We start from the raw sequence: 20,067 nt of genomic DNA on the forward strand, positions 1-20,067 counted from the left end.
TCCTTCTGGAGATAACCACTGACAGGTTTTTTCCTATGAATTTGCATGTACTATGCACATTACACACACACATACAGTCTCATTTATTTTCATATTTATGGAATCATACTATAGTATACTATATAATACAAGTTTCTCTGGCTTACTTTTTCCACTAATGGAAAATGAACATATTTCCATACCAGTACATACAGAACTACCTTATTCTTTTTAACACACAATATCATATGAGTGGTATCATAATTTACTTGACCATATTTCTGTTGAAGGACATTTACATGGAGACTAGATTTTAGCTCTTATAAGCAACACTACACTGAATAGCTTTGTATTTATATTCAGGAACATGTATGTGTAGTCCTTAAGAATGAGTATTGAGAGGTGGGATTCCTGGGCCACAGATTATTTACATTTACCATCATCAGTTTTTATAGAAACTGTTAGTGTGTTCTCCCACCTTATTATCACTCGTTTTAAATTTTGCTATCAGATGGGCAAATGTCATATCTTCTTGCTGTTTTCATTTCATTACATTTCTTGTGATTAGTAGAGAAGCTCTTGGTTATTTGCATTGCTTCTTCCATCGTTTACCTATTCGGGTTGTTTACCTTTTTTCTATTGAGTGTTGGACTTTTGATTTATAGGACCTCTTTATATATTGTGGAGATTAGTCCTCTGTTGGCTACATATATTGCAGATAGCTTCTCTTAATCTTTCAGCGTTGTTTATGGTGGCAATTTTCTTTCAATCATTTTATTAAAGATTTCACTGGAAGTGGAGGCAAGATTGTATATCTGAAAGGCCTTTAGGGTAGAAGTCAGATGAATGTAGAGACAATACAAATGCCACCAAATAAAATGTCTGCAGTCAGGAATTTTCCTTCATTACACTTTTAATAAAGAGTCATATAGCTTAATTCAATGACCTATCCAATGGCATATTATATTTTATTTCCTTCTACAAATATTTTCTCTCCATTTCCAGGCCTGTCAGCCTAAACAGAAGTAACTTTTTCTTTTGTTGTTGTTCTAAGTCAAAATGGAAGTCTTAAACAAGTGGCTGGGTCAGAGGAAGCTCCAGCAATCAAGAATTAGGTCTGATACCCCTTTGACTTCAACAAAATGGTGGCCCATCCTTTGGGAAGTGCTTTTTTTTTTTTTTAAAGGCTATAAATTCAACAGGTGCTTATTATGAACAGTTTACTTTTTTATTTTTTTCTGTATGAAAGTAGCTAATCCTCAACGCTTGGTGTATACACTTTCCTTGTAATTCAGATCACAAGATCTAGAATTGTAATTTACAGTTATGATTTTTTCTACAGTTCTTAATTTGGGGAGGTGGTGAGCAGAGTCACAGATCCCTTTGAAAATGTGATGGAGTGCAATGGGTTCTTTCCAGAAAAATGAATGTAAGCAGACACACATAAAATGCTGCATAAGAGACATGGAACTTAAATTCATGATTCAGGAAACCTGCGGCCATTGGAAAATGCTGGCTTGGTGAAATCAACCAGCTAATGCTAGCCTTTGAGTCAGCTTCTTTCTTCAACTTCAGCTTGATTCTTTCATTGTTAGACTGCTCTTGGGACTCCAGAATGATCTCTAAGTCATTTTTGTGAGGGAGTTTCATCTATTCTAGCCAGAACAACCCCCTGTTTTTTGGAAGGGTCAGGATTCATGAAATTCCACTCAATCACAGCCTCCCTTGGGCAACCCTCTGTGTTCCTCTCAAAGTACTGTCAGATTTGTGAAGCAAAACCACGCTTTGGTGAAGCTGGGCTGCCTATTTTTATTCACCTCTTCTTTTACCCCATCTTCTAAAACATGCAGTTGTTTTTTCTGATTAGTGTTCCAGTCATGCAGGAGACACCCTAGGCTCATGGATAAAGACCAATCAAGGCTTTGAAAACCAAACTCAACTACTCCAACAGTAGAAATGGTTGTACTTTAGGACAAACAAGAGCAGAATAAAATCTGTTTAGGGAAATAGTTATTGTGACAGTCAAATGCTAAAATTCAGGAAGGATACAAAATTAATCCTTGGGAAAGAAATGATTACTGTCATCTATAGTATCCTTTTTAAAAAAACAAAATACAACTCAGTTAAGCACTGGAGGTGGTGAGTCTAATTAGGGAGAAAGACATCATACAGGGCTGCCAGTGTATAAAGGTGTATACCCAAACTGTATAGTTTGGGCTCTGTAGGAGCACAGCCCAGGGTCAACGGAACTAAAATTCAGCCCTCAGCTGACAGCACTCACTGAATCTGCTTGGAAGAGGCACCTTTTTGTAACGCTTACAAGGCACCAGAATTTAGCAGTTGGCCCTGAAGACATCTACCATTTTCTAGTCCAATTAAATTTGGACTGAATTAATTAAACTGTCCTTTCAACCTAATCTGATTTAAAGTTGTTCTTAAAACTTTTGGGACTTCCCTGGCGGTCCAGTGGTTAAGACTCTGCGTTTCCAATGCAGGGGGCTCGGGCTCGATGCCTTATTGGAGAACTAAGATCCCACATGTCCTGCGCTGTGGCCAACAAATGGAAACAAAAACCGAAAAACAAAAAAACTTTCAGGATTCACCTGGAGGGCTTGTTAAAACACAAGGGGGTGTGCTAGGCTACACCCCCAGAATATCTGATTCAGCAGGTTTGGGGTGGAGTCTGAGAATTTGAAACAAGTACCCCAGGGATGCTGAGCTTGCAGGCCCAGGACTTATTATGGACTTATGCTGAGGACACACAGGACTTATGCTGAGGTTGGGGCTAGGACTTATTCTCACTGGGAGAATAAGTGCCATAAGCTATAGGAAAGGGTTTCTTTACTTTGAACCCTTTCCATGTTTACTAGTGAAAGTCTCATTGAGCCTGTATAGACCAAAGAAAAATAAGCAACTTCAGGTAGCCAAAACTGAAGGGCTGTTCTGGTGGGCGATGACACACCCATTTACCTGAAAGGCTTGCAGTACACAGCATTACCTTGAATAAGGAAGGGGTTGTGGGCAGGGTTCTTAGCATTTAGTTGATTGAGTATCTGCATCTGTGTAGTGAAGGAGCTACCAGTTTCCTGGCAAGCCGCTCAGCTGGGGACAACGATGCCAGTAATTTACATGAAATTGATGGGGTAGGTCTCAGACCCTTTGCTGAGTGAAAAGCCTGCTTGTTTTGGTTGGGGCTAGGACTGTATATATAGCGGGTGGAGGACTTCTCTGGGGAGTACACGGTGCCCTGATGATCTACATCCACTAAACCACATGCTGTTTTTCTGCACTCAGATACAGAAAGGGCTTTTTGTCAGTAGGCTTCTTGAGTTAATTCCTGTCTCCACCTCTCCATCTTAAGTAGGTGTTCTCTTTTTAAAGGCCTTCCTTTGATGCGTAATTCTAGCTTTGGGCCCTTGTAATAGTCTGCGATTTTTTTTTTTCTTTTTTGGACTAAAAGTCTTTAAGTCTCTTGGTTGCTGAGGGCTTGGTTGAGATGGAAAAAAATCGGCCCTTGTCCTCTGCACACCAGCCGTTCCTTCCTAGACGCCAGCCCACAGTTTCTTGTCCTTTATCCTGCCTCTACTCAGACTCTCTGTTCTGATCAACAGGCTTGCAGTGTTTTGGCTTTTTAGTTAGGGTGCTGCTGCTAAGTCACTTCAGTCGTATCCGACTGTGTGTGACCCCATAAATGGAAGCCCACCAGGCTCCCCCGTCCCTGGGATTCTCCAGGCAAGAACACTGGAGTGGGTTGTCATTTCCTTCTCCAATGTGTGAAAGTGAGAAGTGAAAGTGAAGTCGCTCAGTCGTGTCCGACCCTTAGCGACCCCATGGACTGCAGCCTACCAGGCTCCTCCATCCATGGGATTTTCTAGGCAAGAGTACTGGAGTGGCTTGCCATTGCAGCTACCCTTTTTCATGCTGCCTTTTCTGAAAAGTCCTCGAAGGCCTCATGGCATTCCAGAGAAATCTATTACATTGCCCTGTCTCCTGGTCTTCAAGAGGGTCGAGTTTTGGCTCTTCAGGCTTCAGTTCGCTGACCAAACTTCTCACCAGTTTGAGCCTATTATTCTTTGACTATCCTTGAAATTCCCTTAGGACGCCAAAAGCGTGGACGAGTGCAAGTTGGGGGAGACCAGCAGTTGTTAACCTTTGGGGTGTCCCTCTAAGAATCTGTGAAAAGCTCCCCAGAAAAAACAACCAGAAAGATCTGTTTAACGATCTGGGGAAGTAACCACAGGAGACTCCCTCCTCCCATCTCGCAACAGACAACCACAAAGAAATGTTGGGGAGACTGGTGACAGTGTGGCCAGTCAGTGTACTGCTGCTTGTGAACAGCAGCCTGAGTCCTGGGGGTGTGCGATTATTGGTGTTGTTTGGTTGCTGAGTCGTGTCCAACGCTTTGTGATCCTATGGACTGTGGCCCGCCAGGCTTCTCTGTCCATAGGATTTCCAAGAAAGAATACAGGAAGGGGTTGCCATTTCCTTCTCCAGGGGATCTTTCTGACCCAGGAATCAAACCCAAGTCTCCTGCATTGGCAGGCCGATTCTTTACCAGTGAGTCACTAGGGAAGCCCAGGGGAGTGTGATTAAGAGAAAGCAAATGGTGATCTTTCAAAAGCATCTCTTTTAGAGGTCTGCATTTGGGCAAACCAAGGAAGAGGCAAAGATGTATTTGCTTTTCAGAAGATGTGGATCTGGGAAAACTGAAAAATGAGAAAAAGAAAAAAAAAAAAAAAGCACACCCGTAGCCTACAAAACCTTATTTTAAAAAATATGGTTCAGAAACAGCTAACAGTCACTGTCTTTGTTCAGTCCACTGTAACTTTTCACTTTAAATTTGATGCCTTCAGCTAAGAAGAGGGAGGGCATTCGTGAAACAATGATACAAAGGCACCAAAATGCAATCGAGGTTATGCTGAGAACAAATTCAATGTGACTTAGGAAAAGGCCAAAGAGAAGAGCATTTTCATTAGGCAATCAGATCTGACCCAAGTCACCAACTGGGTGTGTTTGTTTCTTTTTATAGTCAAGGACTCAATCCTCTGATGACTGATTCTGGGAATGTAGGGGATTCACGTGGACAAAATGATAGCACTGCAGATATGGGAAGTGTGGTTCATCCATCATGGGATGAAACAAACCTTGTTTTTTTTCACTTACTGGAAATAAACAGAACTGGTTTAATTCTTCTCAAATCCTTTTTTAAAAAGCTAGAACAACAGTCTCAGTTAGAATTAAGCGGTCACCAATTTCTTTGCCCTTGAATCCTTGCAGAGTCCTTATGCTTTTGGTGAGGAAGTGTTTCAAAGGACTCAAGTCAAAGGACTGCTTTCACCTGATATGATGCTTAACTACAAGATCAAGGCAGTGTTGATCTTGAGGTCTGGGATAAATTAGAGGGGTTTGAAGCCAATCCAACAGAGGATTATAGAACCCTGCACTATCAAGCATGCAAACATCAAACATATTGAGGTCCTACTTAGTCAATAATTAAGTGCTGTGGTTATTTTAAACCAAGCTTCTATCATTACATGCTTCTTCATTATGGCCCACGGACAATGCTATTTTCAGTACAGGAAGCAATAGCTCTGCCTTTGTTGCTGTCTTTCTAGGTAGCAGTTGAAGCCAGATGGACTGAAAGTCCAAGCAAGTGTGTTATGAAGTTGTTCTATAACTGATTTTGGGGGAGTTGACTTACCATACCACTCATCAACCCAAGCAAAAGCCTGTCTATGTCCAATCAGAAGAATATCTCGAACCACCTAAAAAAGCAAAAGAAGGAAGTTGACAGAATACCAGGTTTCATTCAAACTATCTGGAAAAGGAATGACTTCCAATTCTAGGAAACCTGACAGTTACAAATTTCTCCATGCCTCTGTCCATATGGGATGACAATTAGAGGAAGGCATATTTACCCTCAGCCCTTTTCCATGGTGTACATATACTTGCTGTAAATTAATCTCTTTATCTTATTTGAAAGTTGGGCTGGAAGCTGTTCAAAATAATGACAACGACTTGGCAGTCACACAAGAGTGACTGGAACGAGTCTTCAGGGCTGATCACCCTCAGATTTTTCTCTTCATTTATCTTTACCTAAACAGGTTCTACTTTCCATTTGTGGAAGGGTGCATCTCACAGGCGCCAGGAGGTCATAAATGTTGGGAATCAAGCGCATTTGTTTGGATAGAAAATCACTTCCAAGACCAAAGCACTTAAAACTCTCTCTTCTCTAGTGAAGTATCCTATATATTGGTAATTTTTTTTTTTTAAATAATTGAAGGTGTGGGATTCAAGATAAGTAAATATCTTTCTAAGCTTGGCTTTCATGTATTAGAAGTCACGAGAGGGAGCAGTTTAGTCCGCTATTATGTTAATTATTATTAAAAGTCATGAAATAAGAGGCCTGAACCAGAGTAGGACATAATGGGAATGATGAACTTGATTGGAGATGAAAGGAATGAAATTATTTCTTATGGTGACACATAATGACAACAGTTAAGAAAAATAATTGTAAAGAGTTTGTGTGTTATACCATTTATGTGCTTTTATTTCGTGGTATTCTTTTTTTTGTCTTCTATCGATATAAATACAGCATGCCTTTTTACCTTTCTTAGATACTCAGTGCTCTCCTTCCAACATTTCTTTCTGCCTGACAAACAAATCTGGCAATTGTCAAAAACCTCTTATAGAAGGTTCAAGCATGTTTCAAGAAATGAAGGGTTTTAATTCAGTGAATTTGCAGAAACAAGGGAAGCCTTCATAATGAAGTGTTTATTATTCCAGGCCTATGGATATCTAGTAAGGCTTTTATGATCTGGAAGGAGGAAACATATAATGAAAATAAGAAACAAGATGAAGCCATGCACACTTGAGTGCTGAATGTGTCAAATTCATGGAAATTAAAAGAACAGCATTGAGGCATCAGTAAATACGCCCTATTGCATTAAGCACAACACAGCTGTCTGCTGGAAACAAGAATTCAATAATATGCTAATGGCTCGCTTTCGAACATTTTTTTCCCGTTAACTGTGAATAGATTCTTCAAAAACAAAAGGTGTTCAGAGAAAGGCATCCCTGGCACTTGAAACCCACGCAAATAAGAGTCTCAGATTCTCATTAGTGGCTCGTGTGCCACAGCAGGTGTGTTTTGGGGGTGTTGATGACACTTCATTATATTTGGAAATGGGCAATGGGAATGCCTATTGCTAGAGCGTAATTCTTACAGGTATTTTAAAGAAACGGATTCTCAAAACTAGAAAAGAAACACAATGATCCCTGTGGCAATCTAAATATGTTTTGTGAGAAGATGAGATAATGAAACATACTATGGTAGTGGCCCCAGTAAGAGGAGATCATTTGGGGTTTTTTAAAAAAAGGTGGGATGTTTTGTAGGAAGTCAAGAATATACTGCCAGAGACAGACGCAGAGCTGAGGCTGGAAAATATTTACTCTGGGAGCCTGGACTGTCTTCCTGCTTAATAACTGGGACACAGCAGGAAAACAGCAGGTTCCAGAACTTGATTTCTATGTGTGCCACTTGGCTCTCACCCCTGGTTGGGCAAAAACGGATTCTGGAGCTCAGCAGATTAGTACATTTCTCTGTCTCAAATTTGCTCCAGGCCCTGCTATTATCAGGAAAGCAAGTTCAATCTCTTTCTTGGACCCAAATTCCAGATTTACACATTTTACTATCAATTGGCTCCCCAAGCTTAGCAGACAAATCCATCTAAGTAACAAACAGCTCAGTGCATTAAGGTTAAATTCCAGTGCCCCCAAAAGAATTTCAGAAAGCTATTCTTTATCAGTTTTTATAGTGGAAATATAAACAGATATCCAGCCTATCTGGAATGTAGAGACAACTTGGATAGTACTTATTCTCATGAAAATAGGAGTTACAAAAGGCAATGCTCAGCACTGCATTTCCAATTAATTTCCAGGAGGATAAGAGTTATGTTCAGTTCAGTTCAGTCGCTCAGTCGTGTCTGACTCTGCGACCCCATGAACCGCAGCATGCCAGGCCTCCCTGTCCATCACCAATTCCTGGAGTTCACTCAAACTCATGTCCATCGAGTCGGTGATGCCACCCAGCCATCTCATTCTCTGTTGTCCCCTTCTCCTCCTGCCCTCAATCTTTCCCAGCGTCAGGGTCTCTTTGAATGAGTCAGCTCTTCACATCAGGTGGCCAAAGTATTGGAGTTTCAGCTTCAATATCAGTCCTTCCAATGAACACCCAGGACTGATCTCCTTTAGGATGGACTTTAGGATCTCCTTGCAGTCCAAGGGACTCTCAAGAGTCTTCTCCAACGCCACAGTTCAAAAGCATCAATTCTTCTGCGCTCAGCTTTCTTTATAGTCCAACTCTCACATCTATATATGACTACTGGAAGAGTTATGTTAGAAGCACCCAATAAACTTAAATCATGGGTTCCTGCTACAAAATTAACATGTTTAGCCAAAGGAGGTATACAACTAAAACCTGTGTTTTGCACTTGCTAATAATTCTTTAGTAACAGAGTTATTAAAAGGGCAGAAATGCTGGGGTAATATCATCTAATGGGACCAGTGGGGTTTCTTCTTTTGTCTCTTGGGGCATCTTCTACCTCAGGTGTCTACATTTGCAGGATCTTTTGAGTGAGGACTATCCTTGAGGGGGACAGTGTACACAGATAAACCCTGTGCCTCTGCCTGGAACCCGAGTGCCCAAGTACCAAGTACAAGAACCTCTCTTTGGAACTGGGTTAGCCCGAGAGAACCATACTTTGAGAGCCCAACTTCCTGAGCATACCCACCCAATAGACACGGAAGTCACAAAACGAGAGATGAAGTGTGAGATGTCTGTTAGTAGCAGAAAGTTAAGCAGTAGGCAAAATTCACTTTCATGGAAACAGGGTTTTCCAGATGCAGGTGACTTGTGTTGGTGCAGTGCTTATACGTCTGTTGGGCATTGGGCACTCTGGTTCACAACAAAGACAGTTACTTTGCCCACAGCCCAGGGACTGCCAACCATTCACTTACCTTGTGTACAAATTGTTCCACTCTGGTCTGAAGCCCCCAGACCTCGAACTTCACGGTCACCAGCTTGTAAGAACACATGATGGGCTGATGACTATCTCTCCAGCCTTCCCTTAACTGTCCCCGTCCTGTCTTCTCTGACTTGAAGTGTTTAGGATCCTGGAGGAAAAAATACATCAAAGATATGATAACTTAAAAGTTCAACCATCATTTTTATGAAATAAATGAATACGGAAAGCTAAGTGAAAGAAACCAGTCACTGTGATAAGTACCTCAAGGAAATGAGTGCTTCTGGGGAGGGAAGGGATCTCGAGTGTGGCTATGTAGCATTTTTGAATCTTCAGTACCAACTATGCCATGCTATCACCTGAACCAACCCAGGAACTGCCATTGAAATTATACGTATAGACCTGGGAAGATGATGATGATAACGTCATATATGAAAACGGCATAAGCGTAGAGTTTGGTCCATAGCAAGTACTCAGCTGATGTTGGCCATTATTGTACTTCCCAAGGCAGTCAGTGAAGCCTCTGATGCTCAGCCCTACAGTCCAGGGAAGAGACAGCAATGCCTTTCCAAAGCACCCTTAAACATTAGTCCCATCTGATGTTTAAGATGATGGGACTAATTCCTGCCTGACTTGTGTTCTTACACCACAAAATGCCAGTAAGAACAAAGAGAGGAGACCAATAAATCAAGAGAATACCACGAGATTATAGGAGATAATCTCCAAAGATGGCCCCCATTAACTCCCTCCCTCACTGTTCCTCTCACCAACTTGTGGAGGTGACCTCCCCTCCTCTTGAATCTAGACTGGTCTGTGACTTGCTTTGACCAAAAGAATGTGGCAGAAGAGACACTGCGTTAGTTTGGGTCTTTAAGAGAAGCTGGAAACCGCAAGTCTGCCACAATGCAAACTGTCTTGTTTGATTATCCTGAGACCATCATGGAGTGAGGAAGCCCAAGCCAAGCCTACCACATGGAGGGCCATGTGGAGAGAGGCTCACGCATTCCAGCCGAGAAGCCAGGCACACGAGCGATAAGGCCATCGTTACTATTTCAGCTCAAGCCTATACCATGAGGAACAGGAGATCCTGTCCAGCCAAGCCCAGTTGAGACGGCAGAATTGTGAGAACTACCACATTGCTGTTTTAAACCACTAAATTCTGGCTTCCTAAATGGCTAGTCAGTCATCCTATTACTGGCTTATATATTCCTCCTTTTTTTTCTTCCCACACCGTGCTGCTTGTGAGATCTTAATTCCCCAACCAGAGATTGAACCCAGGCAGTGAAAGCACACTTAACCACTGGACCTAACCACTGGACCTCCAGGGAATTCCTATAAGCAGCTCAATTCTGGGATGAACTGTTACTTAGCAAAGGAACAAAACAGAAACATCATGTGGATTGCAAACAGATGCAATAACTGGATCTCCAAAGACAAAAGGGAAGGAATGCTGCTTTGTTCTTTCCCAGCACTCTCCAAAAGTTCACACCGTTAGCTACATCCCCGAAAACTATACACAAGGAAATGTACAGCTGCCAAGCCATTCCTGCAACTTAAAATACAAAAGTTGGAGTTAAACAGGGGAAGCTGGTTTCTTTCCCCATCTGCCCTTGGATTTTCCCCCAAGAGGGACATGATGGTGAATAATGAGCACACCAAGAACTATCTTGAGGCTCAAAAGACATGGCTTCCACACTGTGGCCGATCAGAATACACAAAGGCAAACCCTCAGGAACCCGAGTGACGGCTGTCCTACTCCAGTTAGCAACTGGGTACACAAAGGAGAGTTGCAGAGCCAGCAAGCAGTTGAAAGCAAGAGGCCAAAGCTCCTGGCAACCCAGACATGTTAAGAGACAAAGGACCCAGCAAACAAAGCAAGTGTGGTTGTGGCCTGAGCTGCCTTCATTTGTCTCAGGTCCTGTGCAGTGGGCCTGAGAAAGGCCTGAAGATGGAGGCCCCTGGGTCAGCTGGGTACACCCCACACTTGTCTTCCCAACACCAGTACCTGATTCATGGACCAGCCCCAGCTTGTTCCTTCAGCTGACCACTGCGGAACTTGAAACGATACCTATTGCAGAATGTTCGTGTAGATTCCAGACATCTCAAGAATAAAATAAGGCTCTACAATATTAAATGTGAAACACTGGTAGACTGCATTTCCAAAGTCGTTGAAACTTGTGGGGCCTCACAGCAAACTTCGGATCTGAGAAAGACCAGAAAAGTACTGCCTGCAGAGTGAAAACTATGGAGATGCTTAAATTTGGGTGTGGTTCCTTTTCTTCATGGAACTACGAAATTGTAAAATGATATCAGGCTATCATGAAATAAAGCTTTGGGAAAAGGTTAGAAGAGAGTATTGTATATTCAAGATGCAGAATGTGATTTTTCAGTTGGAAGTGGTAATTTGACTTCATACCTTTGATTTTATGGATAAGGATACTGAGGCCTCAAAGAATGAAATGCTTTTTGTCCTCAAACCATAGGTGCTTGGTAACAGGTTTGGGACAAGAATACTAGCCTTCCCTAGTTCTAGCCCAATGTTCTTTCCACTACATTTAGTTTTAATATTAAACAGAAAAAGGGTGTTTTCGTTATAGCCAGATGCCAAAGAAGCAATTAACAATTGGGCTTTTTATGGCAACAGTGTGTTGATTTTTTGAGAGTCTGCTGTCATATCCACAGCTGCTGATTTCATCTAGTAAATCTCATACATGGCCTATAATTAGGGATTCACTTTCAAAGAGCTGGAGGGAAGTAAGGGAGAAGGATTTACCAGAGGACTCCATTAATTCAAAACTCAAGATCAGAAATGAACATCCAGCTGAATGCCTCTGGATGACAATAAGCAAAATAAATAAATATACAAATAAAAAAATTTTAAAATCCAATCGAACCACTAGGTCTTATTTGAAGTATTCTGGTCACTGCAAATGTCCCACTTTATACAGTCTACCCCTCCACCTCTATTCATTTTCCCTACCTTTTCCCCAAGTACTCATTTTTCTTGAAATCATTACCTTCAAATCTCATTATCTCATTGGGTTTGTGAACATAAATATCTAAACTGTCCCATTCATACAGCAGTTGACCTTTCTTACAACTTAAAAATTTTTATTTTTTAAATTTCTAAGTTTGTTTCTTTCTGTGGCTATAGTATTTGGTATTCTGATTGTATTTCGTATCGTATAGTATAGTATTTTGTATAGTATTTTGATTCTGATTCAAGCACAGTTATACCGTTTATTTTTAATAAAATAACTGAATTGTTTTATGTTTTAAACTTTCATTTCCAGGTTTTCTTATTTTAAAATAAAATTTATAAACCTCCAACATCATCTTGATGCCGAAAAGTTGGCCTCTGTGCAATGGTGCTGAATCAAATCTTGCAGATAGTTTTGGGTGAAGTAGAAAAGAACAGCTTTATTGCTTTGCCAGGCGGAGGGGAGCAAAGTGGGCTTGTGCCTCAAAAATTGTGAGTTTCCAACCTGGGAGGATTTGGTGAGGAGTTTTATAGCAATGCTTTAAGGGTGGAGTTGCTAATAAGGACGGGGTGTATGCAGAGCCCATAATCCTTTAACCTGACCTGAGATGGTCTCCTGATGAGTTTCTTTGGTTCCTTTAATCCGGCCTCAGGTGGGCCCCTCCCTTGTTTCTGTGTCCCCTCTCTCCCCTGACTTGTTCAGTCGCTCAGTCATGTCCGACTCTTTGCGACCCTGTGGTCTGCAGCACGCCAGCCTTCCCTGTCCGTCACCATCTGCTGGAGCTTGCTCGAATTCATATCCATTGAGTCAGTGATGTGACCCAACCATCTCGTTCACTGTCGTCTCCTTCTCCTCCTGCCTTCAATCTTGCCCAGGATCAGGGTCTTTTCCAGTGAGTCGGCTCTTCACATCAGGTGGTCAAAAATGTATTGAGCTTCAGCTTCAGCATTAGTCCTTCCAATGAATATTCAGGATTGATTTCCTTCAGGACTGATTGCTTCCCCATCTATTGGCCATGAAGTAATAGGACTAGATGCTATCATCTTAGTTTTTGTGAATGATTTGCAATGGTTAGAATCTGCCCTTTAGGACTCAGGGAAGGTCATGGAGGTTGGAATCTATTCCCTATACACAAGAAAAGGGGACAGATAAAGGCCCCCAAACCACGGAACTCCTGGAGCCAAGAAAAGCTAGAAGAGGCAAGAAAGGATTTTCCCCTAGAGCCTCACTGTCACTAAGAACCTCTGTTGTCCAGAACTGGGAGAGAAACCTTGGAGGATGAGAAGTAAGGTTAAATCCCCATTGCCTCTGATCAAATTTGTCTTGGGTGCGGTCTCTGCATCCAGCATTTCAGAAGCTTCCCAGGTGCCAAGTTTAACCACTACTCTAAGGTACAAATGTCATCTCTGTGCTCCAAACGAGGAGCCTGAAGTTCAAAGACGATAGCTGACGTATCTACAGTCTAGGACTCAAGCTCAGGTCAAAGCGACTCCCAGACCTGGGCTCCCTGCACCTAGACTCTGAAGATTCTCATCTGAAATTCTGGCACAATCTGTCAGAGGGGAGCTTCAGTCTCCTCATCTGCATGAAGGTGTTAATACTAACTCCGCTATGGGACTGCTGCAGGGCTTAAGCTGGATAATGTCGGGAAGTCCACAGCCCAATACCCAACAGGTGACGCATGAGACACAGGAGATGTCCCAGAGTGACAAGAAGCATATGATACTGAAACATCCTTGAGAGATACCACAATTCAATTTCCTTAAATCTCATTAAGCTCCTCAGAAGAAAGGAAGCAGGAATATCTTAAGCACTGTACAATTACTTCATTATTATCCTGTGGTTGAGTGTATAGAAAAATGATTGCCCCAAAATATGGCTGTCCACCATCATGCTGGTGTTTTTGTGCTAGTGAGAGGCAGTTGGGCATTTCCATTTTCTGGAAGCTGTTGCCCATCAGTGTCCGGAACGATGGTGGTGGAAGAAATCCCAAGAAAAGGGTTTTTGCTCACTGAATGCTCATGACTAAGTTCTGGGCCAAGGACAAGTGATAGTCTTCAATATTAGAATCAATTCCTTTCCCTCTTTCTCTTACGTTTCAGGAACAAAATTGACAAAGCAGAGAGCAAGGCAGATTGCCCCACTGTAGGCTGCTCCCTTAGAGGAAGGGATTGTACGGATGGCACTAGGTTCTGGAACTACAGGAGGGCACACGCAGGAGATGGTCTATCCAGGCTGGGAGCTTCCCTGGCAGGTGGACACCCTCGGCGGCTGTCTCCCCATGTCGGGATGGGCCAGCCTTGAATCAGACATTCTGAGCATCCTAGGGGTTATTAATAGCTTTCCTCCTGAAGAGCTGAGAGCTACACAGAGATAAAGGCAATCCTTTCCTTTCAGTAATCTTCCCAGCTAGGGTGGAGCTTGTTTCCCTAACAGGGAACCCAGCTGTATGTAAGTTTGCTAAGGTGGCCGTTCAAAGTACCACAAACGGGCTGGCTTGAACAGCAGAAATGTGCTCTCTCAGGATTCCGGAGGCCAGAGGTCTGAGATCAAGGAGTTGGGGAGGTCGGTTCCCACTGGGGGCTGTGAGGAGGAATCTGTCCTGCCCCCCTGTGCCAGCTCTGCTGGTTTGGTTTGCTGAGAATTTTGGTGTTTCCTGACTTGCAGATGTGTGATCTGGTCACATGGTGTTCACCCCGTGCGCCTTCACATCACCTTCCTTCCGTGCACGTCTGTCTCTGCATCTAAACTGCCCCCCTTTCCTAAGGACACAGTCATACTGGATTAGGCACACCGAACCTCACTTTCACTTGATTACTTTTGTAAAGACCCTATTTCCACATAAGGTCACACTCTCAGGTATTGAGGGTCAGGACTTCAACACTTCTTTTTTGGGGGGCACTCAGGTCAACCTCTAACACCAAGTCAGAGAGGTTTTCACAAGGGAAATCTAGGTTCCCCTCTGACTCCTCAGTAGCGTGTTCATCTACTTGGTCAATGCTCTTGCTTTGAGGGCTCCGCCCCGCAGCTGGCTAGCTGGGAATGTGCCAGTCTGCAAGTTCCTCTGGCTGGGGGCTTCTAAATTCATCCCCAGCAAGAGCCCTGGCTCTGAATCCCATCGGTGCTCCCGAGGCCTGGCAGATGGCAAATTGGACGCTTGTCGTTAAAGCCCATCTGTATGGAGGGAGCTGAGCTGGTGCCAGGGCTTCTCCCCGGGGCCAGATGGACCATACTGGCCACCCTTCCTTTGGTGCGGGTGCATCTTCTTTAGAAGGCTTCCTCCTTCCTCACCCCGGAGGTCAGTCACACCTTCAGGTTTCATCTATCTCGCACTTGGACAAAGCAGAACAAAGATGACGCTAAGGGCTTTGATTAGTGCAGCCGACGTGAAACTGTGTCCCTGCATTTGTCAGGATCTGTCTCATACCTGGGAGGTGCAAGGAGAAACCCGCAGGAGATCTCAGCCTGGCTGAAGTACAGCTTGCATCTCCAAGGCAATATTATTGGCCGACATTTACTGAGATATAAAGTCTCTGTGATTAATTACTCTTTCAGTCTGAACCACAAAGGACTATAGCCAACAGGGGCTTGCCCTGTTAATTGAAATTAGAAGTCTTTGATAAATGTTAACTGAAAAAGGGCTAAGCAGTCACTGGCTAAGAAATGCTACACTATGTAACTATAATGCTCAGTCCTCAAGTAAGGATGAACTAACCCATCTGAATGACATCAGATTTTTTTCCTGCATTTGGGAACTTTTCTTGAAGACTCCAAGGTGGTGTTATTTTCATTCCCCTTTACTGAATGGCCCTTTTGATCAGGATAAGATTTAGCCCCTAATTTGGACCAACATTTCTTTTGCGCAGCATGCACGATCTTAGTTCCCCCACCAGGGATTGAACCCTGGGTTCCTGGTAGTGAAAGCGTGGAGTTCTAACCACTGGACAGCCAGGGGATTCCCTGGACAAACATTTCTTGAACTTGAATCATAAAAGGGATACACAGAAAAATTAAAGAACTTTCAAAAAGTTAGTCCCCAAAGATCACATATTAAAGGATTCTGTTCATATGAAGCATGCAGAACAGGGAAATCCAGAGACAGGAAAATTAGTGACTGCCTAGGGCTGGGTTGGGATTGAGGTAAAAGAGTAGGGGGTGAGATTGCTAAAGCATACAGGGTTTCTTTATTGGGCTGGTGAACATGTTTTCAATTTGATTGTGATGATGGTTATCCACATCTGTGAATATACTAAAATCTACTGAATTCTATACTTTAAATGGGTGAATTGTATGGTACATGAGCTGGATCTCATAAAGATATTAAAAAAAAAAACACAAAACCCAACAGAACTAAGGAGTTTTCAGCGCACTTGAGAATTGACAGAAAACTTTACTAAAAGGTCACCTGCTATGCATCAGTTAAAAAAAATAAAACCCTAAATGCAAAGTGTGGCCAGAAGCAGCCAATTATTGCGTTGTTAGCAGTTAATACCTAAAGTGCTATTTTTAAAGCATTTGCTCTTGGCACTAGCGCGTACAGCAAACACAGAGTGATTTGTGCCAGTCCTCTGCAAAGCGACTCTCTTAAAGGAACTTGACTCAGAAGGTGTGTCTGACATGCAGAAAGGCAGAGAAAAAGGTGGCTGTGGTGGTGGGGGGAGTGTTTTGGTGGGTGTTCTGAGCCCTTCTCGGTTCTAATTCAGGGCCAGAAAAACTCAAGACTCTCTACTTGAAGAAGAGGAAGCATGAGAATGGAAAATTTGAGCAAACCACAAAACCACTGAGTAGTCAAAGGCCTCTAGCCTTGAGGGTGATGACTTTTAGGGGCTATGGAAAAGATGAAGGCAAAAAGAACCCTGAGAGAGGTGGTCAGGAGAAAGTGGAGGATGGAAGGAGGGAAAAGTCACGAAACTAGTTCAGTTTAGTTCAGTCGCTCAGTTGTGTCCGACTCTTTGAGACCCCATGAATCACAGCATGCCAGGCCTCCCTGTCCATCACCAACTCCCGGAGTTCACTCAAACTCATGTCCATCGAGTCGGTGATGCCATCCAGCCATCTCATTCTCTGTCGTCCCCTTCTCCTCCCGCCCCCAACCCCTCCCAGCATCAGAGTCTTTTCCAGTGAGTCAACTCGTCACATGAGGTGGCCAAAGTATTGGAGTTTCAGCTTTAGCATCAGTCCTTCCAATGAACACCCAGATTGATCTCCCCCAGAATGGACTGGTTGTATCTCCTTGCAGTCCAAGGGACTCTCAAGAGTCTTCTCCAGCACCACAGTTCAAAAGCATCAATTCTTTGGCGATCACGAAACTAGTTAATGCTCATCAAATTCTTGCTGGGAACCAGAGTCTGGATCCAGCACTTTGGGTACACTCTCTTATTTAATCTTTGTGACAGAAGAAATATATGTGAGGTGACTCAGGGTGCAGTCCCTAGATGGCCTCAGGATAGGGCTGGGTCTCAGAGAGATTAAGTGTTTAGTCGGCTGTCCTCTGGGGTGGGGAGAAGAGAGAGGCTGGCGACTGAAATATACAAATGCTTGACAATGAGATCTGGAGAGCTTCCTGGTTGGTGAAAACATCTCTGTGCAGGGGCTGCGGGTGGCGGGGGGCATGCCTGGAGACGGCATGCAAGCTGTACCTCCCTCCCTCATACTTGCCCTATGCATTTTATCCATGTGGCTGCTACTGAACTGTACTCTTTCTGAAAAACAAGTAAATGTAAATTAACTGTTTTCCTGAGTTCTGTGAGTCTTCCCAGCAAATTCTTGAATGTGAGGATGATGCTGTGGGAGGAAGGGAAAAATAACCATAATGTGGTGGCCCTGGGCTTGTGACTGGCATCTGATGTGCAAGTGGTCTTGTAGGACTGAGTCCTTGAACTTGTGCTATGTGATGCTAAAGACAGGAAGTGTCAGAAATGAACAGAATTATTGACACCTGGTTGGTATCATAGAATTGGAGAACTTGTGGGTCTCAGAGCAAACAGAAATTCCCCCACTACAAAACCTCTAAAGTAGTATGCTATTATCTTCATTTTGTATAATGTCCAAAAGAACGCCCTCTTCCTATTTCCAGACTCACTCTCCACAGTTCTATCTCAGTGTCCTTGCCACGGGCTCCTTCCACAAACTTCCTCCTTCAGAAATCTCCAGATGGGAAGCAGGCATCAATCAGTCTCTATGTTCCCCAATGAACTTCTAGGGCCACTTTGCAGCCCTGCCCCAGACTCATGAGATGGCAGGGTTGCATGTGGATCTGCAGGTCCCCGGCTTGGAAATAGCCTTTATTTTCCCACCAGATACTCCATGGGGTCGCAAAGAGTCGAACATGACTGAGTGACTTTCACTTTCACTCCAATTTCTAGAATTAATTCTCTTGGAATACTCCCTTCACATGGCTTTGGGGTTAGGCAGGGATACCCCAAATGACTCTGAGAACTCCCCTCCCCATCTCCAAATACAGACTGGGAATTGGGGAGAGATGGAAGATAGACGCCATGGCAAGAGGGCCAGTCCTGGGGTACCTGACCTTGGTGACAAGCAGCTGCTGGGGGATGTGGAATTACAACTTCTTATCCCCAGCTTTGGGCCTGGTTCCCAATTCCAGAGCAATAAGAGATGGTTCCCTAATATCCTGCTACATAAAGCTAATCTGCTCTTTCAGGCAGCGATGACTTTTTATGTATAAGATCACCTCTAATCAAAACCAGTAAAGTTATTCAAGGGCCCACCGGGAGAGGATCCCCTGCCTTACTACATGTGACAGTGAGAGGCCAGGCACCAGCTCTCCTAATAGCCTGGGAGCCAAGCTCTTCCCAGAAAAGAGTGCCCTTAGGACCTGGCTCTGTTTGCAGACTTTGAGCTGGGACTGCATGTTGTGGACGGTCCGTGCTCACTCTGATCTTAGCTGTGCTCTTTGGACACACAGTATGAAACATAACTAACCATATTATCCATCCATACTGAAGATACACAATTTGGCCCATAGATAGCATCAGTTCCTGAAATCAAAAGCTGATAATAGACTAACAAATATTCCTGATGAGTTGCAACATGGCAACAGTGATCAGCACTGGATTAACTGTCCCTGAATCTAAGCTTGCTCCTCATATACGGTATTATTTTGGGAAACGTGGACCTCCAACTTGTTGAACAGAAACTGGGGTAGAGACAGTCAATCAGCTCTGTATTTGGAAGCAATAAAAGATCCCCATTCTTAAAGCTGGAATAGATTTCAGGCTCATTTTAGCTTTGGAACTCATTTTGCTTTTCAAAATATATTATTATTTAGGGGACTGCCCTAGTGGTCCAGTGGTTAAGAATATGCCTTCCAACGCAGGGGAGGTGGGTTCGATCCCTGGTTGGGGAACTAATATCCCACATGTTGTGGGGCAACTAAGCTCGTACACTGCAACTACAGAGCCCATGGGCTCTGAGCCCACACACGACAACTAGTGAGATGGCCACATGCTGCAGCTAAGACCTGAAGCAGCCAAAACTAACTAAATAACCAACTGAATAAAAAACTGCAAGCTTAAAAAAAACACTATTTGGAATCCCAATATATAAAGCAGGTAAAAATGAAGAGTGGCTTCCTTGTACTACTTCAACCTTCATTATTTGAATTCCCTGGTGGCTCAGATGGTAAAGAATCTGCCTGGAACACAGGAAACCTAGATTTGATCCCTGGGTCGGGAAGACCACCAGGAGAAGGGCATGGCAACCCACTCCAGTATCCTTGCCTGGAGAATGGACAGAGGAGCCTGGTGACCTGCAGTCCAGGAGGTTGCAAAGAGTTGGACATGACTGAGTGCCCAGCACTGTCACTTTCATGTCATTGTTTACTGGGCTCAAGAAGCACCTCTGATGGCCCTAGTTTCTGTGGAGCAGAACTGAATGGGGGACCAGAAGAGCTTTGGAATGAGACACCCATGGGTTTGAACTTCTGATTCAGCAACCACTACCTGTGTGAACCGGGGCAAATTATTTAACTACAGGACTGCTGTGGGGATGATAAAAATAAGAAGAGGAATGCTTCCCAAACTGGAAGTTGGTGGGTGTTTTCTTTAGAGGCTATGACTTTT

General features: G+C 43.4%; 1 protein-coding gene across 1 annotated transcript in view; it reads right to left on the reverse strand.

Moving 5' to 3' along the window:
* Positions 1-20,067, reverse strand: part of PITPNC1 (phosphatidylinositol transfer protein cytoplasmic 1) — a 267,578-nt gene that overhangs the window by 12,054 nt on the left and 235,457 nt on the right. The window contains exons 7-8 of the mRNA XM_055408242.2: positions 8,998-9,153; positions 5,681-5,744 (exon numbers count right to left, since the gene is read on the reverse strand). Coding sequence (XP_055264217.1) covers positions 5,681-5,744; positions 8,998-9,153 — 220 coding nt within the window. The remainder of the gene's footprint in view (positions 1-5,680; positions 5,745-8,997; positions 9,154-20,067) is intronic.

This window comes from Moschus berezovskii, chromosome 20 (genome assembly GCF_049115385.1).
Source record: "Moschus berezovskii isolate FMDL1 chromosome 20, NW_MosBer_1.0, whole genome shotgun sequence".
Classification (NCBI taxonomy): Eukaryota; Metazoa; Chordata; class Mammalia; order Artiodactyla; family Moschidae; genus Moschus; species Moschus berezovskii.